This window comes from Oryctolagus cuniculus, chromosome 3 (genome assembly GCF_051225735.1).
Source record: "Oryctolagus cuniculus isolate XC-2025 breed Fujian yellow rabbit chromosome 3, ASM5122573v1, whole genome shotgun sequence".
In the NCBI taxonomy this organism is placed as follows: domain Eukaryota; kingdom Metazoa; phylum Chordata; class Mammalia; order Lagomorpha; family Leporidae; genus Oryctolagus; species Oryctolagus cuniculus.
The window spans coordinates 172,960,908-172,984,904 of record NC_142869.1 but is presented as its reverse complement, the minus strand read 5'-3'; the positions used below and the strand labels follow the sequence as shown (position 1 = coordinate 172,984,904).

Below are 23,997 nucleotides of genomic sequence, written 5' to 3'. Positions count from 1 at the left end.
CTCTCTCTCTCTCTCTCACACACACACATCATAGATTTATTCTGTATCCCATGGAGAATTCTCCAAAAGACAGTGAGAATTAGAATCAAATATTTAATCCAGAACCACAATAATTCTTTTATTTCTCCCTTAATAAGAAAAGAGCCCACAGTGCTGGTGTTGTGGTATAGTGGATTAAGCCTCTGCCTGCAATGCCAGCATCCCATATGGGCACCAGTTGGAGACCCAACTTCTCCGATTCCAATCTGGTTCCCTGCTAATGATGATGCCCAAGTGCTTGGACCCCTCCCACCCACATGGGAGACCTGGAAGAAGCTCCTGGTTCCTGGCTTCGGTCTTGCCCAGCCCAAGCTACTGTGGCTATTTGAGGAGTTAACCAGTGGTTAGAAGATTCTCTCTCTCTCTCTCTCTCTCTCTCTCTCTCTCTCTCTCTCTCTCTCCTCCCTTTGTAACTCTGCCTTTCAAATAAATAAAAATAAATCTTAAGGAAAAAGAAAGACCTCAGGATTTCAACTGCACAAAGTTCAGATAAGCACTAGACATATACTGTCACTTTATTTTTCCTCTGATTTGGTTTAAACTTCTCCTAGTTGCTGTCTTCTTGAGTCTTTCCAATCCTTCTCTATTTTATCCTTTACCCAATGATATTGAATGTGTATTTTCATACTATAAACCATTCAGTTCCCACAAACCCTCTCTGGAGGTAGCTAAAATCCTGGCCTTTTGTGTGAGAATTCACCCTTCCTCACTCGCCTTAACCATTCCTGAAGAAGCGGAATCCCTTCCCATAGGTTAGAATCTTCTCTGTAGGACATCTCACAGGTTGCAGTAAGCTACCACTTTGGCCAAGACTGCATTTAAATTGGATTCTCTCAAATGTTTAGGATTTTCAGGATTGACTGGGACCCTGGAGCCTTTCTCTATGCCTGGTCTTTGACCTTGAGCTTTCTCATTGCACAGTAATTCTGGAGTTCCTGGTAGGGGGTGGCAGTAGAAGCTGTCCGACATCCTGAGTCTGAGCAGGGAGGTTCTGCACCATCTCCACTGCGTTCTGTTGGCTGAAACAGGCCACAGGGCTTGTGCAGACTCGACAGGTGGGAAATAGGCTCTCCCACCTGGTCAAAGGAGCTGTGCACTGTTTAGGGCCATATTGGATCTTATGTACTGCCTTGCACTCCATCCTCTTCAGTTTAAAATGTTGACCCTACCCTCTCAATATCCTGAATTTCTAGCTTCCCTGGAATCCCCTGGAGCTATGCTTTTCCATTTTTCTTTTGCTCTGGATCCTAAGCTAAGGTTTCCAGATTCAGTAAAAAAAAAATAGATATAGATATTCAATAACAATGGTCTTTTTAAAGCGTAAGTGCATCCCTTATGATATTTGGGACATGCTTATATAACAACAAAATAAAAAGATCCGTATCCTCAGCTGAGCCTCCTCAGAAATGTGAATGTTGAGGCGTGAATTGATATCACTCTAACACCATGGCTTTTTCTCCTCTACTGCTCTTCCTTCTCCTGCCTCAAATGATAGAGCCCCTAGAAACGTCCTTAACTTGAATTCCTGGGCTTTGGAGTTTCTAGCCCCAATCATAGATCAGTACACCCATGATTTGTGTGGCCTTAGATCCATCTGGAAAATTACTCTCAACTCTTCATCAAAGAATGCCATTCTAATACTAGAGGAGTTTCTCACTGATTTGTAGAGTCTTTTGCAAAGTGTAAGTAACACAGGACAGATCTCTCTGTCAAAACTGTTAGACACAAAGGAATTCATGCTTTCTGGGAAAGTGCATATTTTTTAGTGTTTAGATTTTGTAAAGAATTTGTAAAGAATTAGATTTTGTAAAGAAATTGACTTGGTATTTCTGTTCATGCAAAAAAAAAAAACTCAGGCTCCCCAGTAATTATCTTAACCTCACGCACAGGTAAACTGTTCTCAAGGTCTCAGAAGGCATCCTGTACTCTCCCTTCCTCGCTAAGATCTCTAGTTGGCCAATAGATACCTGGAGAAAGACTACACAGAGAGTGAAGCACAATCCATCTCTCTTCTGTTTGAAAATAAGATCTAATTTGATCTACAGTCCAAGGCTTTCTGGACTTTTTAATGGATGGAAGTTTTTAACACTTGACTACTATAGTCAAATAATGAAAACCCAAGTGCAATTGACTTTTTATTGAAATTAGTTTTTTCAATCTGATAAACATTGTTGATTTCATTCATAACATCCCTCTCCTTGTTTCTGTTTATTCAGGAATATGGATGCTTAGCCTAATTCACACGGCTCTGGAAGAGCTAAGCATTTTAGGTCAACTTTTTGTTTGTTTTTTCAAAGTTGTTGATATAGTTTTATATTAACCTGTGCATTTGGGAGTTGAAAATTACCTTTGTGACACATTCATTTCTTTTAAATTGCAGAAGTTCCTACAAAGTGTAGTGTTCTTGAAATCAGAGGAATTACACAGAAAGTGTTACACAGAAAGTTCTATTCTGTAACCACCTTCTTACTGTGATTTCTGCTGTTAGCATCTCCTACCTTAGTAATGAGAATAACGCAGAATTCCCCTGACCTGACAAAGAAAATAGCCTTTCTCAGGAGACCACAGGGAGGCTGGGAGTTAGGGATGTTTAAAGTACCTAAAAACATTCATGGAAGGGGAACTGTCCAGCCTAGCAGTTAGACGCATGTGTTCCACAGCAGAGTACCTGGGCTTCACTTCCGCCCTGGCTGCTGACTCCATCTTTCTGCTGATGCAGATCCAGCCCCCTAGAGGCAGTGGTGATGGTTCAAGTAGTTGGGGTCCTACCACCCATGTCGCAGACCTGAACTGAGTTCCCTACTTCTGGCCTCAGTCTCTCCAGCCATTGTGGGCGCTGATGGAGCAAACCAGTAGATGGGAGTTCTGTTGTTCTGTCTCCGTATTTGTTTTTCTGCTTCTCAAATAAATAATTTTTAAGATGTTGGTTCAAATGGAATTAAAAGATAACTTTTATTTTATTGCCAAATTCTTTGAAAATAACATGCATTTTCCTTTGAAGACCCTTTGGATACCTGACTATGGTATTGCATTTATAATTAGCATCAGATTTGCAGCAGATTGATCAGGTTTAATGCATGTAAATGACAAAACAAATGAAACTTTTACATTACACCAGAGACCAAGAGAGACAGTCCTCCTGACTGTTGAATGCTGCAAATCATTTGATGATGTTTTTGTATTCAAGTTTTCCTGTGGCTAAATACTGTTCAGAGACCTGCCAATAAAGATTCCTTTAATAACAACAGCTCTGAGCAATTGATAGGCCCTTTGCAAGGTGCATAACTGATACTGTATGTGGCTCCTGAGCTGACACTTTGCTTCCAGTGTCCTTGGGTATTTATGGTTTGGAGCCTGGTCCACAATCCAGAGCATTCCTCCTGAACAAGCGGCAGGAGAGATAAGCTATTCTCCCAGACACTACTATCTGCAGTTTCTTTCTCCTCTCAGGGCTGTGTTCAAACAGCCTAGGGGATGTGCACAGCAGTTGTGTGCTGTGCTCTGAGAAAGCCGCAGGAGGCTTGAGGTTGTTTCGTCCTGCGTCTTCCTTTTGACCTCATCTCTCATCCATGCAACACGCTGCTTTTCTTTATGAAAAACTGGAATCTGGGCCTGTGGAGGCCTGAAAAGGGAATGGAAGAGGAAGAGAGCTAACAATTCCACAGAGACAGTGCTAGCAAGAGGCTAAGGATGCAGGAATTCCAGCTGAGAGGCCCCCCTAGCGGTTCCGCTTTTCAACTCCTTTCAACCATATTTTCGCTGGCTCCCTCCCTGCTAGTTTACCCCTCCAAGAGACTTTTGTGTTGTTTTGCTCCTTTACCACCCTGCACATTTTGCTCTTTTGTTTTTGTTCCCCCCACGCCTACCCCATTGCCCCCTGCTGCTTTTCCTGATAGAAATCTCGCTCATGCATTTCCTTTTTGATTTCAATGGGTTATTTTGTCTTCCCTCTTTTTCTGCCTTCAGTCTTTCTTTTCTCTCTCTCTTTTTTTTTTAACCCTCCTTTTTCTGCCTCTGGTCCCAGAGAGAACTGACCACCATCCCGCTGGGCCAGGATGACAGTACTGTTAGCATTCCCAGTGCCAGCTCTCCCCACATCTGTGTAGCCTTTGTCCTGAGGCCGAGGAGGATTTGGAATGGTCTGTTGGCAGCGTCAGGGAGACTAATGGGAAATGAGGTCCCAAGAGAGAGGCCGTGGGGAGGTGGAAGGAATAGCAAAGGGGATTTGGATGCATCGGTGTGGGAAGCAAATTAAAGGATGCATGTCACAAAAGGCACGGCATCTGTAACACAAAGATCATATTGACGAGAAAGTCGCATCAGCAGGACTTGATGTCGCCATGGGAAGAGCTTCTGGAATGAGCCCTGGGCAGCAGGCTTGCATTTGGAGAACCTGACTGCTTACCACGAAGTTCACTTTCCCATTTTGAAAGATTTTGAAGTTCTACTTCCTTTCGTATCCCCTGGACTTCACCTGAATACTGATATATATGTTCCCATGGTAGACTTTTTCTTTTCCCTTGATTTTCCATAACACCGTCTTTGGAATCCGTGTTTCAGTTATGGGTCTTTCTCCAAGGAAAATATGTGATATTGTCTGGGATTCAAAATGATTTTAAGATGCCTTTCACTCATTCATTACAAATTTTTAAATTCTGTCCCAAGCACTTCTGAGAAATAAACCTCGATTGTTCTAAATGTATTAGCACGTTCAATTCTTACAGCAGTCCTACACACTGAGTTCTCATCTCTATTTGACAGGCAGTAAAAACTGAAGTCTGTTCAGGTCAGGTTACCTGCCCAAACTCATACATACATAAGACATGGTCTCTGCCTGCCATCTTCCTCCCCCTAGCAAGGCATGAGAGACAGGAGTACCTATCACAGTCCAGAGACGTCCTGGGTGTCATGTGCAGGGTTCCAGTGATAACTGCTCCAAGTGTTCTGGAAAAGCATTGGCGGGTTTCCCCTGAAATTTTCATGGAGAATTCTGCACCCAGATCCCTTCAATAGGGATTTCATAGTCGTTTTTTTGGTGCAGGTCAGCTGCCTGTGGAGTGTGAACATTTCAGCAGCCCTGTGTAGGAAACAGTAGTGAGTGATTTACTTGTATTCCTACAAATTCGGGGAGATGACGTGGTATCCACACTCATTGCTTGATGTAAAGTAAGTTCCTGAAGTCAAGTACTGCCCATTTGTATACACTGAAGGAATTCAGGCTGCTTTATTTTTTTTTCTCTCTTTCTCTTTTGTTTCTTTATTAGTGAGATTCAAATGAACTTTCTAAAAATCATTGGTGCTACTTTTTATACATTTTTCCTTAGAATTTATGCCTGCCCCCCCCCCCCAGATCTCACCCTGATAGCATTAAATAGCACAAGGTACTGTGTTACAGTACAGTGTACTGCTAAACAGTGCAGAGTACTGTGGAGAGTGCTGGGTTCTGAGAAGCAGTGCAGGGCTCTATGAAGCAGTGCTGGGTACTGTGAAGCAGTGCAGGGTTCTGTGAAGCAGTGCTGGGTACTGTGGAGAGTGCTGGGTTCTGTGAAGTAGTGCAGGGTCTGTGAAGCAGTGCAGGGTACTGTGTAACAGCACTGTGTTCTGTGAAGCAGTGCAGGGCTCTATGAAGCAGTACAGGGTTCTGCGAAGCAGTCAGTGCTGGGTACTGTGAAGAGTGCTGGGTTCTGTGGAGAGTGCTGGGTTCTGTGGAGAGTGCTGGGTTCTGTGAAGCAGTGCAGGGTACTGTGTAACAGCACTGTGTTCTGTGAAGTAGTGCAGGTACTGTCAACAGTGCTGGGTTCTGTGAAGCAGTGCGGGGTACTGTGAAGCAGTGCAGGGTACTGTGAAACAGCACTGTGTTCTGTGAAGCTATGCAGGGTTCTATGAAGCAATGCTGGGTTCTGTGAAACAGCACTGTGTCCTGTGAAACAGTGCAGGGTACTGTGTAACAGCACTGTGTTTTATGAAGCTGTGCAGGGTTCTATGAAGCAGTGCAGGGTACTGTGAAACAGCACTGTGTCCTGTGAAGCTGTGCAGGGCTCTATGAAGCAGTACAGGGTTCTGTGAAGCAGTGCTGGGTACTGAGAAGCAGTGCTGGGTACTGAGAAGCAGTGCTGGGTTCTGTGAAGTAGTGCAGGGTCTGTGAAGCAGTGCAGGGTACTGTGTAACAGCACTGTGTTCTGTGAAGTAGTGCAGGGTATTGTCAACAGTGCTGGGTTCTGCGAAGCTATGCAGGGTTCTGTGAAGCAATGCTGGGTACTGTGAAACAGTGCTGTGTCCTGTGAAGCAGTGCAGGGTACTGTAAACAGTGCAGGGTACTATGTAACAGCACTGTGTTCTGTGAAGTAGTGCAGGGTACTTTGAACAGTGCTGGGTTCTGTGAAGCAGTGCAGGGTACTGTGTAACAGCACTGTGTTCTGTGAAGCTGTGCAGGGTTCTGTGAAGCAATGCTGGGTACTGTGAAACAACACTGTGTTCTGTGAAGCAGTGCAGGGTACTGTGAAACAGTGCTGGGCTCTATGTCTTGGTGCTGGGAACTATATAGCAACATTGGGCACTGAGAAGCAGTGTAGGGTATTGTAAACAGTGCAGAGTTCTGCGAAGCAGTGCTGGGTACTGTGTAACAGCACTGTGTTCTGTGAAGTAGTGCAGTGTACTGAGAAGCAGTGCAGGGAACTGTAAACAGTGCTGGGTACTGAGAAGTAGTGCAGGGTACTGAGAAGCAGTGCTGGGTATTGAGAAGCAGTGCAGGGTACTGTGAAACAGCGCTGGGCTCTATGAAACAGTTCTGGGAACTGGTAACACACAGGTCCCAGTATGTCAGGGCAGGTGCAGATAAGGAAGGGGCTACAGCCTTGCCCAGAGACCTTACCTGGCATCCACTCCTTGTTCCTGCCCCTACCATGACCCCCGTTTTTGCTAGCAGTAGGCAGTCTCTTTAAAGCAGGCTAATGAAGCACTCAGAAAAGTACCTGTGCTGTTAAAGCAGCTCCCCACTCCCGTCTGAAATCTACTGGCTGTCCTCTGTCTGTCTCCGTTGGCCAATTGTTTGGCAGCGTTCAGAACCCTGTGGTCAGTGTTCAGGACCCTGTGGTCAGTGTTCAGAACCATTTCTCCAACCTTTAACTGTAATTTCTCCAGATATTCCCCAGGACCAGAAGTTTCTTGTTGTAGTATCCGTGTCTGCCTCTCACCTCTGCCGGCTTCAGAGGATTAACGGGCGAGAATGGAGAATGAGGAAGAGCCGCAGGCCAGGCTGGATGACCGGCTCGGAAGTAACTCTGGATTGGCTGGCCTTGTAGCAATTCTGGAACAAGGTCCTTGATTTGCCACGGCCCCACCTTCAGACTGTCAAATGGTTGCTCTTTTAGTCCAGTTAAAGATGCTTAGGGTTTCTCATTTGCCTAGAAGCTTGGACCCCAGAGGTCCCTGGGCCTCGACCCACCTTGGGTGCAGCTCTGAGAGCACTGGGTGACAGCAACGAATAAAGGAGAAAACAAAGCAAGGGCACTGCTGCCTGAACAGCTGTGCAATGGGCAGCAGTGGTGGGAGCAGAATTGCTGGTCAGGCTGGCCAGCTCCTGGGCACAGAATCCCTTTCAAAGCAAACGGCTTAAAAGGCTTGCTGGAATAACAGGAGTGCTTTCAAAGGACCACTGGGCACTGTCGGTCCTCTCACTCCTGACCTTGTTGAAGGTGAACTGTTGGCGCTTGGCTAGGGTGCTTGGCTCTCAAGACATGTAATTGGTATCAGTAAGTGGCTTCAAGTGTTGTTGGTAGTGAAATGGCCCTTTGGCCTCACTATCTTTCTGTGGTGTTCCACTAGCTTTGACTAACTGTGACCTGCTGTCTTAGGCCAGAGGAGAGGATACTGATTGCTCTCTGTACCTTATGCAGTGCCTGTGGTGCCTGGTGCTGGTTTAAACTCATTACATGCGTTGACTCATGAAATCTGGCAACAACCTTGTGAGACACGTGTTACATAAATGAACTTGCCCAAGATCTTGTAAATAGTAGAGCTGGGGTTTTGCGCTATGGAGGGACAACTCTAAAACCCCACTCCTCATCACTGTTCTGTACTGCTCTGCAGTTTTGGGGAGTGGATTATCGTTCATCTTTCGTTGGAATCATATGACTGAGGAACAAAAATGAGTGAGTTCAATCTTTGTTGACTGCTTAATATATGATAGGTGCCAGAGGGATCCAAAAACATAATGAAGGTATTTTTACTGTCAAGAAATTTAGAATACCTTATTTAAGCAGATAAGGCGTACATTTGAAGAGCAAAAACATCATGCAAGAATTGAACTGAAGAAGCAGTAGAGGAGTTCAAGAAAGGATAAGTTTTTTTCTTTTTTTCTGTCGCAGATCACCTTTTCAGAGGACCTTAGCTCAGCCTGTGTTTTACAGAATAACTCACATTTAGTTCTGTGGCTAGAAGGAGAAAGCTGTTTGGGTCAGGGCATAGGGCTGGGAAGTGTGAAGCTCTGGAGAAATGGGAAACCAGAATACACACTTGGTAAGCTGTACAGTTACCAGTTTAGCTTATAGGAAAAACTAGAGCCGGCGCCGTGGCTCAATAGGCTAATCCTCCACCTTGCGGCGCCGGCACACCGGGTTCTAGTCCCGGTTGGGGCGCCGGATTCTGTCCCGGTTGCCCCTCTTCCAGGCCAGCTCTCTGCTATGGCCAGGGAGTGCAGTGGAGGATGGCCCAGGTGCTTGGGCCCTGCACCCCATGGGAGACCAGGAAAAGCACCTGGCTCCTGGCTCCTGCCAGGATCAGCGCGGTGCGCCGGCTGCAGCGGCGGCCATTGGAGGGTGAACCAACGGCAAAGGAAGACCTTTCTCTCTCTGTCTCTCTCTCTCACTGTCCACTCTGCCTGTCAAAAAAAAAAAAAAAAAAAAAAAAAAAAGAAAAACTAGAAATTTGGCAACAAATTGAAGAAACGTAGTGCTATGTGAAAGATTGAACTTCTATGTTTAAATACTCTGGAGTAAGCAATAGACATGATGCATTAGAAACTTGGAAATCTATATGATATAGGACCTTTTAATTTTCCTTTGTATCAGTTTCCACATGCTAATTATATCCGAGTCAGAGACTTGTTTGGCAGTCTGCTTGTCAGATAGGACAAATAGGAGCTACATTGTAGGAGAGATTGACCTGGTCCAGGAAATAATGATGTGAAAGAGTGGAGGGGAAGATGCTTGAGCTCATGGATGTCCACGGGGATGGTGAAGGTCCCATAGCATTTCCTTGTCTTCTCCTTGGCTAATGACTCTCATAGTTAAGAAGTTATAACCTCTTTTTTCCCTTCCTGTTGTGCACAATAAGTTAGTTTTCAATAATAATGATATTCACCAATACAGAGAGCAAAACACTGGGATCCTATTTCTGGAGTCTAAAACTATCAATCCCTAGAACCATGTTTGGCACTTCCAAGTACTCTTATTTATCATTTCACCAAATACTTAAGCATTAGCTGTATGCTAGGCACAAAGGAAGGACACAATGGTGAAGAAATATAGATCAGAACCTCAGCTAGACCGGAGTATGGTTGTGGAGAGGGAGAAATCAACAAGCAATTTTAAAATGGATTGACAAGTATCATGATGAGCAGTGTAATAACTTATCCCCATTTGCCTTGGATGTTTCAATTTAGGTCATCAATTATACTACTCAATCAACAGGACCAATATATAAAGTAGAGATCATACGGGCAGGATAGTTAATGTAATACTAGGAGTTGGGTCACAGGGGGCTTCATGGAGCTGTATAAAGAATTGCACGGAAAGAAGCAATGGTCAGAGAGGGGAGAGGTGCACATTCCTAGCAGTGTTCTCAGACTGAATAGGTGGGTTTGTGAACAAATAAAACACTGTGGCAGGGCCAGCACAAAATATTTCAATTTCTAATGATACATCTAAAGTCACTCTGCCTGCATGTGTTACATTTCTTCCTGGACTTGAAAGGGACATTTTGCAAAAAAATATAATTTTACTCTATTTCTAAGTAAAGAGATTGGATTCTGTGATATATATGAGTTCTTGTGGCTTTAATGTGGTACACACGAGACCCCAACCTGCAACTGGAAAATGCAAAGCAGTCCCCATCTGACTGTCCCCCTTCTCCCTAGGAAGCTGCTCAATTATTTTTTCAGTTATTATATTCCAGTCAGTTTGAGTGTTCAGCTTGATGGAGGGCTTCTTGATGGCAGGAGCTGCATCACTGTATGACTGTTTCGCATCTCATATTCAGTACAGTGGTCTCATGGGGAATGGGAGGTTGGTGGTGGGGAAGTACAAGCATCCTTTTGTTTTGTTTTAGTATTGTTATCCCTGTTACCAATGACTCCTTTTATTCAGTATTTAAATACAGTTTCATTCTGTGACTATATTTTCTGCTGTTGGTCAGTTTTGAGCTTATTTTTAATGGCACATTGTTTCTTCTTGTTTAGGACCTTCTGAGTTATTGGATATGGCTGACAGTGAAACGTAAGTGCTGCCTTTCATTGTATAGTCTAGATGATATGTTTCCACACATATGTAGGAAAATCATGTCGTTTGCAGGGCGTACCCTATGGAACTTTAATTCCGTTGATTAAAAACTTCACTTCCAACTGTATTTGTAACTGTGCAGTGCTAATCTTCATGACTGAATGAAGAGTCAGTGCTGTTCATCATTGAAAGCTTCCTTCTGCACGCATGCATCTTGCACTGATGAGACTTTTAAATACACGCATTTACCTTGTAATATACCCACTACATTTGTTGTTTCTCAACTGGTGTTTGTGAGAAAGGGAAGTCCTAATGCCCTCAGTGAAATGACACAGCTTCTCGCTGACCCTGTAAATGGGACGAGTTATGTGCCACTGGAGAAATGGGAACACAGTGATTCCCATCGCCTCCTGTGTTCTGTGGTTCAGACAAGGAAGGCTGGTTGAGGAAGTCATCAAGTCGGGCAAGGTTGCTAAAGTAATAACTGTTTTCAACTTTCTCACTCCTGCGGCAGCAAAATACTGTAACTACTGCTCCCCTAACAGAAACAAAGAAGGGATGAACAACTAATTCTGAAAGCAATATGGAAATCATTAAGGAACTTTAAAGTACTCTGAGAAGAAATAAAAATGAGTGAGGGTGAGGAGGAAGGAGGTGGACGGTAGCTCAGTAGAAGGGGAGCTGGGGAATAGAAGTGAATAGAACGGAAGACGAGAGGGAAAGGGTACGGCTGTGAGTCACTGGACACAGAACAAACTATCCATCGCCCTGCAGAGCTGGTCTACACTGCGGTACCTACTGTTGTGAGGTGGTCAGTGGTACCACACTTACCCTTCTGTAAGGGCAGTGGCTGATTTTTCATAAAACACTCTGGTGCTGAGTGTCTTCACATTGGTTCTCAGAATGTGAGCATCTTTCCTCCTCGACTGCCTTGCGGAGATGGGGAAATAGCCACCTGCTCGTTCCCCCTTTACACTCTGCGTGGCTGGCCTCAGGCCTGCTGCCGCCTGGGAGAGCTTTGGCTCCTGAACTCTCCCAGAGTCTCACTGTGCCTATCCGATATCCTCCGTGGCTGCCCCTCCTTCCACCTTCCACTCACACTGAATCCAAAGTAGATTGAGCAGAGAGTGGGTGTTGGCCTGATTCCTTGAAGTTTGGTTCCCAGGCCAAATGGTATCTACCAAGCATGGTGTGATATGTTGGATGAGCAGAGTTGCGGGCAGGGGGTCTCCATGCTGCTCCCTGGGTACTCTGTCTACTGCCTTTCACATCCTGCCTAGATGTAAGCAAATATTTGTTTTCGTGTTCAGACACATCTGCACAATAGGTCTATTTCATAATGCCATTGAGTATAGCCTATATCAAACATGAGTACTTATTTATTTATTTATTTATTTATCTTTGACAGGCAGAGTGGACAGTGAGAGAGAGAGAGACAGAGAGAAAGGTCTTCCTTTGCCGTTGGTTCACCCTCCAATGGCTGCCGCGGCCAGCACGCTGCTGATCCGATGGCAGGAGCCAGGTGCTTCTCCTGGTCTCCCATGGGGTGCAGGGCCCAAGCACTTGGGCCATCCTCCACTGCACTCCCTGGCCACAGCAGAGAGCCGGCCTGGAAGAGGGGCAACCGGGACAGAATCCGGCGCCCTGACCGGGACTAGAACCCAGTGTGCCGGCGCCGCAAGGCAGAGGATTAGCCTAGTGAGCCGCGGTGCCGGCCAAACATGAGTACTTTTAAAAACCCACTAAACCTAGTTAACTGATCCTATCTGACAAAGAGACTGGAGTCACATATTGTGGTCAGTTGGTGGCTAGCTCATAGAATTTTTAGGCACCCCGTCACCTGCCTCCCCAGAATGCATCTTGCAGCCATGATCTCAGACACGGAAAAGGGCTGAGGATCACCCAGTTATCAGCGATGGGAGCAACACATGTCCCCTTACCCCGTTCCCTGCGCCTTCTTCCCAGTACCTTTATGGGAGGTTTCCCATTTGTCTCTGATTTAGGGGTGAGACCGCGCTGCACAAGGCTGCCTGCCAGCGGAACCGGGCTGTGTGCCAGCTTCTGGTGGACGCAGGAGCATCTCTGAGAAAGACGGACTCCAAGGTAACTCAGAGAGCGAGAGCAAGCATCCTCCCGCTGGGCGAGATGGCAGGCAGTGCTGCCTCCGCTTGTGCTTGCAGCACAGGCACCCTTTCTGTGCTTATGGAAGTGCCCGGGGCTTTGGAAAAAAGAGGAAAAAATAGAGTGCTTCATTCAGAGAAACTGCATTTTAAATGTATAAACACAAAGGGAGGGTGTGCTTGCCTATGGGGCTTTATAAACCTCTGAACATGCTGGCCATGGGATTTCGGGTTATTCTGCTGAACACCACCCGAAAGTCATGGGGATTTGCAGTCCAGAGCCCTGGGAGAGAGGTGAGGACCACGTTCAAAGATACTGGCCTGACTACCAAGAAGTTCTTTTGAGATACCTCCTTTGGTACTTATTCCATTCTAGCTTAAAATCTGTGATTACCATGACCCCAGGTTTGATGGGTCTTCCAAAAGTGCATGGAAAATGTATATTATCAAAACAACTATGCAGGCATTTCAGGCACATTTTGCATGAAAGTAAACTTATCTTTTAATTCCATTTTCTATGAGCTTTTGGACGCACCCTCGTTTGAGTGCCTTGATGATTACCTATTGACTCTCAGGAAGGGAGGCCCTGGTTTGGAGACGATTGCAATCTTAAATCCAGTGTACCTATGCAATTTTTTGCTTTTAAAAGCATCTCCCCATTTGTCTTCTTTAATTATTCCCTAAAAGCTAACTCTAGAATATAGAAAGGGTGGGAATTACTGTCATTGGTAAGTGCAGGAACCCAGAGCTGAGCCCAAACCCAAATTCAGCTCCTTTGACATCCAGCTCAGCATTGTTTCAGCGGGCTGGTTGTTCTCACTTGGTGACAGAGTACCTCACTTGCCCAGTGGGACGACGTGCGATAGCCAAGTTGGTTTTCAGCCGTGGTTTGTATCATCTGTTCTGTTACCTCCTAGTGATACCTGTGGCATCATGGCTTGACAGGTAGCTGAGTTCGTGGCAGCTAAATTGTCTAGGCCTGGATTCACAGTGTGTGACGGCCTTCATAAGTGCAGTGAAGGTGGAAATTGAGTGTGACATAGACCTCAACCTTGACCGCGGAGTGTCCACCGGCAGCGGGGAGCCACTGGTATAGATCTGCTTAGAAGAGCTGAGACTGCGCTGTGCCCCCAGATTGTTTCAGTTTGCAGAAAGCACCCAAGAGAAGGCCTGAGAGATAGAGAAAAGGAGGAGTTGCAGCTTTGTAGAGTTGACCAAGGAACAACTAATTAGAGAAAGAGAGAGACACAGAAGACTCCCCACACGGAGGATGGCAGTCAGCTCTGAGAGTTTTAAAGACACGTTGGCAGACTCCAAGAAAAGATCAACCACTTACACCTGGAGAGTTGCAGAAAAGAAATTTATTATAAAACGAGGCCTTCATTCAGCAGGTACACGGTAGGCTAGGTTTTGAGGCAATGAATGTAGCTGTGAAACGGATGCATGACTAGAAGCCTATGTAGTGATGAGGCTCCATCAGGCTTCCTTAGGTGATGCAGATCTGTCGATGCAGTTTTTCCTCTGGGCAGTTCCTCCAACTATAGTGCACCCTGAGAGAGGGCTGTGTCACCTCAGCGGACCCTGCTTCCTCTTCCTAGGCAGTTGCATTCCTTGGAATTCTCTGCTGGCTTGACACACCACCCTGACTGAGGTCCCACTCTGCCTCAGTCTCTCCCAAAGCCGGTTAAACATGGTTGAGCTCTGCCTTGCCTTTTTCATTTAAGTCTGTTTCTTTGAGAGACAGAAAGGCAGGGAACTTCTGCTTGTTGATACACTCCCCAAGTGCCCACGATGGCTGGGGCTGTGCCAGGGCTCTGGAGGCTGGAGCTGAGGACACAATGTACATCTCCCGTGAGGGTTGACAGGAACCCTGTTATTTTAGATATCGTTGCTGCCACCTATGTTCTGCATTAGCAGAGGTCTGGAGTCAAGAGCCGGAGCTGGGAGTCAAGCCCAGCTATTTAGATTGCAACTTGAGCACATTAATTAGCAGGCTGAAGTCCCACTTCTGAACTCTTATTTCAATTCCATTTGTCCACTAAGTTTCTGAAGTAGCCTCATATTATACATGATATTGTATCATAAATTTTTACCCAATATTACATTCTGGACATTTTACCATATAAACTAATAAAATGGATATGCTTCATTCCTTCTGGGGGACCCTTTAATTTTACTGTTGTGTAGCATAATATTAGGCTAAAGGTAAATATGATTCTGACTAAATTTTCTCCTCAAGCTTTTTAGAGGGGGAACATCTAGTTTTAGGAAATAGCTCCTTCAAAGCCTGCTCACAGGCCCCTCACCCCACTGTTTGTCTCTCTGAATATTTGGAAGCTCATAATTACTGATGTAATAACCGCATAGTCTCCTAAGACTGTGAACAAGTAGAAGAAGAATTATTTTAGGAACTTCAAGCTAATGGGTAAATTCCAAAGCCCAGCTAAATAAGTACAATTGTAGAAAGAGCCCAGAGCCACTCTTGCTTGCCTTTTATCCTCTACCCTACACACCTCACAAGGCTGCTGAGGGCAGGTTTAATTGAGGTTGACAGTTTCCACTGGGACAGCCTAGATGGAGACTAAGAAGTCTTTGATAATTTTTATAAAACTCACATGTGTTTGCATATAGATCTATTTGGTTCAATGATCGTGTCTCTACCCTTTCTTAGAACTTAAAATAAGTTTTTAAATAGACCAAACTATATCATTGAACAAAAACCAGAAGTTTCAGGGCATGTGGGGTAAAATCTGAAGGCACACAGAAGAATAGACCCTCTTCCTGCCTTCATTGCTAACTTCTAGTCACTGGCCTTGTCCTTGAAATATCAAGTGTATGTATAGACACACGTGTGTGTCTGTGATGTGTGTGCATCTAAGTTGCAAAAAGCATGATATCATTGAAAATGTCGATGCAGCATATTTCACGACATAGACATTTATGATCTATTAGGTGGAAAATGTTTACAGACCAGCATGTAAACAAAGTGTAGTTTTATCTTTATAAAAACAATTATATAGACAGGTATAGAAGAAAGCAAAGTAAGTTACTCAATGGAAGGTGAACAGTAGTTATCTTAGTTTAGTGGAATGATTGATGGCTTCTGTTTTCTTCTTCATGCCTTCCTAGGTTCCCAAGGTTTCTTTAATTCTCATTTATCACTTAAATGGTCAGTGGTAACTCAGGTTTTTGAGAGATGAAGTAGCCATAAATTGAAGACGACTTAACTGAAGACTTTGAAAGCAGCCGAGAAAACCTTTCTGAATGTTCACTAGTCTCCATTCCTTCCAGCTTCCTGTAGATTCCCAGAGTTTAGTTAATACAAAAACTCCCAAACTAGAAATCTGGATGCCTGCTTCCTCTTTTTGATTTCTCCTTCTCCTCCCAAAAAGATCTGGATACCCAGACTCACAGTGCTACAGCATTTCCTCCTGTACACTCAACCTCTGTGAACTTCTATCTCCTTAGATAGACCGTACCTGTAGAAGTATTGAACTCTAACTTACCAGTCTCACATGTTTAATGCGATGTTTGTATACTACATGTCAAACTTCCTTGTACACCCTAAAACACCAGACATGGAGGATTCTTGTTAGCAAGTAATCTTTGGGTGACTGTTTCTATGATTAAAAAGAATCTCACTCCGAGTGCTTGTCTCTTCCCCTTTCCCTGCCACCTGTAGGGTAAGACACCTCAAGACAGAGCACAGCAGGCTGGGGACCCGGAGTTAGCTGCCTATCTAGAAAGCCGTCAGAACTATAAGGTCATTGGCCATGAGGACCTGGAAACTGCTGTTTGACCCTGGCAGATAGGCAAAGAAGACCTGAGTGAGCAGATCACCTGCGCCCTCTGGCGATCGGGCAGCTCTCCTGGAAGAAGCTGATGGAATCCGGACACCAGTCTCTCTCCTGCAAGAATCTATCTGAGACCATGCCACCAGATTTAAGGGCTCTCCAGATCTGCAACAGAACATGATAGCCCGTGGAGAAGGAGGCGGGATACCTGGGGGTGTGTGGAAGACCAGTTCCACAAAATGTGATCCTATTGCTTCCAGCAAGTAGCATGAACTTCTGTGTTCACCTGTATAATTTATTTTAAAGATTCAAAGGATGTTCGTATAAATGGCACTGCTCCCTCCTCCCCCCATGCATTCTTTCCTCTGTACCACATGATTCTACTGTAACGACCCCCACCAACTTAAACAAATGCGGTATTACCTTTTCTCTTTAAAGTCAGTCTTTGAAGATCACAAGATTGTCTGAAGGCCTTTTAAGACCCTATGGGTGCCCTGCAGAAATGTAACTGCAAAGCTGTTTCCATTTCCAGGACTGAACATTCCGAGACTACTTCGTGACTCTCTGCATGTCCTCTCCCCCCACCCTCCTGTTTCATTCTGTTGGAGCTGGGAAGTGCCACGTGGACGAGGACAACGTGTGCGCTCTGTCGCTGGGGTGTGGTGAGGTGGCATGAGAGTTGCCTGTGCTCAGAGGCACCTCAGAGGTGCCCAGGGGTCGGCCAGGGTGCTGGGCTGTTGCCGAGAGCAGTGCAGGACTCGTTCAGCTTGGGCTGTTTGTACAGCTCCGTACTGCCTATGTGTAGCCATCTTTGCCTTTTGCTGCAATTGAGCAGAGCAAGGATTCAGCAAAGACCCTTAGCTAGTTTGTAGATCCACTCAATTGTAAGTGCTGTTTTAAAGTTCAGAGCAGACAGCCGTGTGTGGAAACTGTGGCTACAGGAAATGGAGCACTCTTACATTTTCTTCTAAACAGTAAGTGGTAATAGAAAGCAGCCTCACTGACTTGGAAAAAAAAAACAACAACAACAGAGGTGGAAAGTAGCAGCATATGTCCAGATAACACACATAAGCAAGAAACAGTCGCTGGAACACTGCACGGAGGCTAATTACTGGAGACTCTTGGACACTGAGGGCCCCCCAGTTAGGTTTTCCTTCTAGATGTTTGGTTTTCATTACTCCAAGTAAACCTTGATTCAAGGACAAAGCCTTGGTTAATGAGTTCCACTGCCAGCTCTCCAGGAAGCCTGGATCTTACTGATGGACACTTTCTCCATAACTTCTCAGGCTCTGAGGTCATACCAATAGCCCCATTTCCATGTACGGTCTAGTGTAATAGATTCTTTCTCTACTTTCTCTTTCCTTATCAGACACTTAGTGCAAACCTCTATGGAAGTCTAACCAGAAATGTCTGGTGATGGCATTGCAATGTGCAGTCCTGCCATGGGGCTCTGTGATGACCAAACTCTTAGGAGAAGAGTCTGCTAACATTCTGCCCAAATATATACTTGACTTGAGCGTAGGTCAACAATACAAGTGGGGGTTCAAGTGTCTTGCTTCCAGCTAGCTCTGAAGTCTCCTGAGCTCCCTTTCATTTTGCTCTTGGTACAGCTTCCCTAGTGTTCCTGCATGTGACCATAAATGATTGCTTCTCTGTCTTTAATTTAGAGGTCCAGTGGGGACGTGTTGCTTATCTGACTCATGTTCTGGGCACATATCATTCCTTTGAAAGTATGGGTATGATATACTACATTAAGATATATGCTTCATTAGGGAGGAGCCGCCTTGCAGTGGGCAGGGAGTTTATTACCACAGTCTCCATAGTCATTTCAAAGTCCAGCTGTTGGCATTACTTCCAGCTGTGGAGGAGTGGGTTGGTGGTGAGTAATCTCTTTCCATTTATCAGCCTCAGAAATGAAACTCGTGCTTGGACTTTGCAGTGAGGGGAGGAGGGTTCACAGCAGATTGTTTCCAGAGGCTGGAGGAAAGCATGTTCCAGGAGAATTTAATCACTGGGCTTCTGCTGAGTTTTTCAGTTGGTGGGACTGTCAAGGAAATGTGATGACAGAAATATAATCCTTAAAACACACTAGAATCTGGCTTTGAACGGTGCCTTCCATTCCCTGGATCGAGCCAGACGTTTGACGAAGCACTCAGTTACCAAGCCGTCACTGCTGGGCTGCAGGACTCTGCTTGTATTAAAGACCATCTCACATTTCTCTCTGAAGGCTTCCAAACAGCCTAGAGAAAATTTAGGGTACAGATGGCTGTGGTCCAGTTCGAGCAGCTGCAGCAGAAGATACAAATCAACCCCTGCTATGAAAATAGATGAAGTACTATCTACACTAAGGATCCTGGTGCATTTAAAAAGTATTCCAAACCACGCAAAAAGGCAGTCTAATCCTTATTGATGGGAGCAAGTATGATCTGTTTCTTTGAAAAAGCAAACTCTAGGAGTTGAATTTAAAAATTTTATATGTATATGTGTAAGCAGAGCAACCATGTATTTAATGACTTCAACATTAAATCTACCTCCCGTATACTTTTTATTTAATTGGTCGCTGCATGTGACAGTTCTGGGCTTTGGAAAGAGCCAAGGCCATATGGTTCGAGTTCCCATCTCAGTTTAAATATACTGTATCACTTTTAATGGGCCTTCAGCAAGTCTAGAAGCAAATGGTCTGGTCTTAGTCTGAAAGCCCACATAACTTTAACAGACGTAAAACTGTGTACCTACAGAAACAGCACATCTCCAAAGCCTGCTGAGGCAGTACTGCAAGAAGCGGCTGGCTGAGCGGGTGTTTCTCTGGCCCTTTGTATTGTGGCATCGTCAGCCCTGGGTTTCTGGTTTTCGATTAGGCTGATAGAGGGATTAAAAAAATGAAGAGTTATTGGAGGATAGCATTCTATAACCACAAAGGTACTCATTTTTTGCAACCTTATATTCCAGTGTTGTACACTTAGTGAAATAGAAGAGAGCTAAGCTGTGCTCCATCCCATTTGAGGACAGATCTGTCCATGCCATGAGGACTTCTTAACAAATTGCTCATTTTCATTAAAACCTAGTCACAATCCCTGTGTCAAAGGATTTCTGAAATTCATTTCCTACAATCTTTGTAATAGTTGTAGAAAATAGGAGGGTGCAGCTTCATTTTATTGCATGTCAATTTTGGTAATGATATTTTGATTTTTTTAGTTACCAAGTAGAACATAACTTTTTATAAAAAGTTTTGATACCAACAGATGAGTATCAGGTGCGAAGGCAAGGCAGCCCTCTGTGCATGTCCTATCCCACTCGAGAGATGTTGTGATGTTTATGCTGTTCCATCCACATAAAAGAATGTACATATGTGTATATGGGTGTCTACATACACATATGCATGCATTCATACATATATGTATATAGAGATATTTATTTGTATACGTATATGTACACATATGCTATACATAAATTGCATAGCTTTAAAAAAGAGAAAACATTAAAAAATCATGCTAATCATTTAGCAGTTGGTTTGGGTAACACAAACAGGCAAAGATGGATGACAAAGAATTCTCATTTATTTTCTTCCCCAGCACCACTGAGCTTAGCATTACTATCACATCTCTGCAGTTCCACATCGCGTTGTCTATTCCCTATGTCATGAAATCCGTGACCAAGAGTGCTTATAATTGTTTATGTTGCCTTCGACAAAACATGAAACCTGCTTTAGCTCTGAGATTTGTCCATACTATTTTTGGTCATCAAGTAGAGAAAAGGACAATTTGTTTCTTTTTGATGCTTACACTACTTTGCAAGACTGAGTTTACAGGACTAACTCTCAATGGGTTGCGTGATGATGTTTAATCAGGGCAAACTACTGCCAGGAAGCAGTAGTCACTTGGATATGATCTAGGGTCCAAGTAGCTGGTTTTCCCTCCAGCAGGAATAGCTAATGAAATCACAGGGAACAGCAAGATTTTTTTTAAGTTACGCTGTTTAAAAAGTAAAAATGATCATTGTTAATATGACTCTTCATAGCCATCAGATAAAACTACTAATTGCTGTACTTCGATGGATGATGTCATTTTAGGGAAAAACATAAGCGAACATGTGTTAAATTAGCTTTCTGATTAATCTCTAACATTTCTTTAATGTAAAGTAGCTTCTGCCCACATTTTAATAGGACTGCCTTTGACGCTCACAATTTTCAATCTCTGAATTTTTTCTTCAGGAGCTACTAAGTGCTATGGTCCTATGCCAGGCATCTCATCCTGATCTGATCCTACAGTTCTGTTTTTTTTTTTTTTTTCAATTTTGTGAGTGATGTATTTATTTGAATGGGACTGTGACAGAGAGAAGGGGAGAGAGAGAGGGAGAACTTCCATCTGCTGACTCATTACCCAAATGCCCACAACAGCCAGGGCTGGGCCAAGCTGAAGCCAGGAGCCTGAAACTCCATCCGAGTCTCTCACATGAGTGGCAGAGACCCAAGCACTGAGGCCATCATCTGTTGCCTCCCAGGTGCATTAGCAAGAAGCTCTATCAGAAGCAGAGATGGGACTGGATCCCAGGCACTCTGATGTGGTATGCAGGTACCTCAAGCAGATTAAGCCCCTGGTCCACAGCCCACCTCTATAGTGTACCCTTTTTTCTTTTGCTGTCCAGGTTGTTTTTCATCTCATGTCTCTGCAATGTTCTTGCTATAGGAACAGTCCTGCTCCTGGATTTTCTGTTACTGTCATTAATCATTTTGTCATAAAGCTGCCAGAATCTTCCTCAGGTAGTATGTTCAAAATGGGTTAGCATGAAATTGTCCCCAGAACAAATATCCATTTGTCTAAAAGACAAATAGATGTCCATTGACCTTGATTATCATACAGAATTTGGACAAGTCTGCTTCTGAGAAATAAAATCTATAGTATATAATTCTATCTTAATCACTTCTCAGGTGTTCACAGCCTGGCTGCAACTTTCATATGTGATGATGTGAGAAGCAAAGTGTCCCTGGATAGTACCTGGGGGACTGGATTACATAGAGATGAGCCTCTTGAGGGCCATCTGTGAGGTTTAGGCTGAGAACCCAGTTTATTGAGAAACCTAAAACTAAGAACAAAGTAAGGTATAGTGTCCTTGGGCAAAATGCTCTCCCAGGACACCGAGATTCAGTGAACTGGTCCCAAAAAGGAAGCAGAGAAAACAGTTCTTAGATCATTTAAGCATAGATTTTAAGGTAGAACTCTGAATATCGGATGGTATCCTTATGATGAATAGATTCCAAACTCTATTTACATATGTATTCAGTCCACAAGCATGCAGATAATCATTTACTTGAAAAATATTTATCCCTTAACTCTGATGAAGGCACCACACCAAGGACAGAATAATGAATGCAGCAGCCAAATAGCTTGACTGCATGTAGCAGTCTATGAAAAAGGGCAACTCCAGTGTGCCAGGCGAGTGCTGCGTGGGAGAACCTGGGGTCACCCAGCCTGAGCCGGAAGTTCAAGCAAAGTTTATTGTACCAGTCACTCATTAGGCAGCAGTGTTTTAGTTCTATGCAAGCAAATATTAGCTAGGAAAGAAATAGTAATATTTTCCATTCCCACTTTCTCCGAGTCTTGAAAGTGTTCTTAAAAATGCATTTGAAATGAAAACATTTAATCTGAGGCTTCAACTTACTACTAAAATAAGAACTGAGACTCATTTACCCCATCTTTCAAGTACAAAACTAGGAATCATAATCAGAATTTGTAGTGAATGTTGATAAGGTCCTCTAAAGAAGACCAAGAGTGGCTACCGTTGGGTAGCACAGAGAATGTCTTTACAGAGAGTTACACACAGTCAGCGCCTGGGAACATTTAAACAGGGGATACCTGACCACCTGGAGTAGGCTTGAGACTAGAGATAATGTTTTAAAATATATTTAATGGCAGAGTTTCATTTTTAAAATTCATGAAAATCTTGATTTTTAGGCTTTAAGATATCTAAATGAGAAGCTTCAAAATCTTGAGGGCAGTGGCCTTTGTTACTCAAATATTTTAGCACACTAAGCATGAATTTAAGAGCTACAAAAACCTACTTCGAGGTATAATGATTCAAAATACTTCTGGAAGCATCGTGGATTTTGATGAATATTCTTAGGCGTTCCCAGGCAAAGTCCTATTAGACGTCTGTCTTACTTTCTGTGCAGTGTTTTCAAAACTGCTGTGACTGGATATTCCTAAAGTTAAGTGTAATCTAATATAACCACCAAAGAAAATTTTGCCTAAAAGACATTTGGGAGCCAAGTAAGTGTACATGAAAAGCAATCATCGAAAATGCCTTGGCTTCTACTACCAGTATGGTAATTACAAGGGAGGGCCTAGCCACAGAACTAAGAAAATAGGCTTCTGCTTTTTTTTTTTTTCCAGCCCCTAAACTTCCAATATTTTCAGCCAAATGGCATTTGAAATGGGGGCCATTGGTAGTGGGAATGAAAGTATCTTGTTTTTCAACCCTTTACTAAACACACCTAAGGCTTTCAAGATAAAATAGTTGAAAGAACTCCAACCTATATTGTATATTAATAATAATGTCAAAATTATTCAATGTTAATTTTTTAATATTTTGATGCATTTTTGACACTCTTGAACCTCAGTAGAACTCCATGAGGTAGATAACTCCTTTTAGGTGCATAAATTGAATCTCAGAGCAGTGAATTCGACTTGCGCAGCTCACATAATAAATGATAGAACTGCGGTCAGACTGAGGCCTTTCAAAGGTACAGGCTGGCCTGTCTGTAAGAGATGTTTTCTGCTTAAATAATTTTTCCGCCCTTGCCTTCAGTAATGTTTTACATCAGTTGTTCAGTTTCTCTTAATATAGAATCTGCCTCCATGGAAAACAGATTTACCTAAGATCTCAGAACAGGAGTTGATTTGAATTGGGGGAATATATGAATAAAAAACTTAAAAGGTTTTGCTATCAGAGATCATTTATCAGCTTCAGCATATTTCTGGCGGGGTGTGGGGTGGGACAGGTGTTTAAGTAGCAGGGTGGATTTAGGAGAAAAATTTCACATTGAGAGTTAATGGCTCCACTGCCTTATTTATGGTCCTCACCATTTTCAAAAATGCTGGTATTATGTTTCCTCTTGGAAATCACTATTAGAATGATATCATTTCAGAGTTTTCAGAGTTCTGCACTAAATGTATTGAAAATGGCCCACAATTTAAGACTCTGTTTCCTTCCAGCTTATGGGTAACCACACTAGCTAAGTTTAGCATATGTAGTCACACACATAGAAGTCCAAAACATACAGGGGAAATTTTGCTATACTCGAAGGGGAAAGAACAGACAAGTCTAATATCTGCATCTCATCTTACAAGGGAGATTGATGAATATGTAGAAGAGAATGATCAGAAAGAAGACAGACTTAGACTAGCAATGGGAATATTTGGAGGAGACAAGTTAGGCAGAATTGTTAGATTCCAGTTCTATTTGTAGAGTAGAGTAAAACAAGGCCAGAAGAGGCCAGGAACAGACATTAAAACAGAAGTAGTTTTATCACTTCTATAAGGATTTATTCTT

General features: G+C 43.7%; 1 protein-coding gene across 12 annotated transcripts in view; it reads left to right on the top strand.

Moving 5' to 3' along the window:
• DGKI (diacylglycerol kinase iota) overlaps positions 1-21,764 on the top strand; it is a 507,839-nt gene extending 486,075 nt beyond the window's left edge. For 11 of the 12 annotated variants that reach the window (XM_051849035.3, XM_051849034.3, XM_051849033.3 and 8 more), the window contains 3 exons: positions 10,496-10,532; positions 12,539-12,638; positions 16,338-21,764. In XM_051849035.3, coding sequence (XP_051704995.3) covers positions 10,496-10,532; positions 12,539-12,638; positions 16,338-16,454 — 254 coding nt within the window. In that variant the 3' untranslated portion in view covers positions 16,455-21,764. Of the gene's footprint in view, positions 1-10,495; positions 10,533-12,538; positions 12,639-16,337 lie in introns of those variants that run through there. The other variant, XR_007920530.3, reaches the window with a different exon arrangement.
• Positions 21,765-23,997: the final 2,233 nt, after the last annotated feature.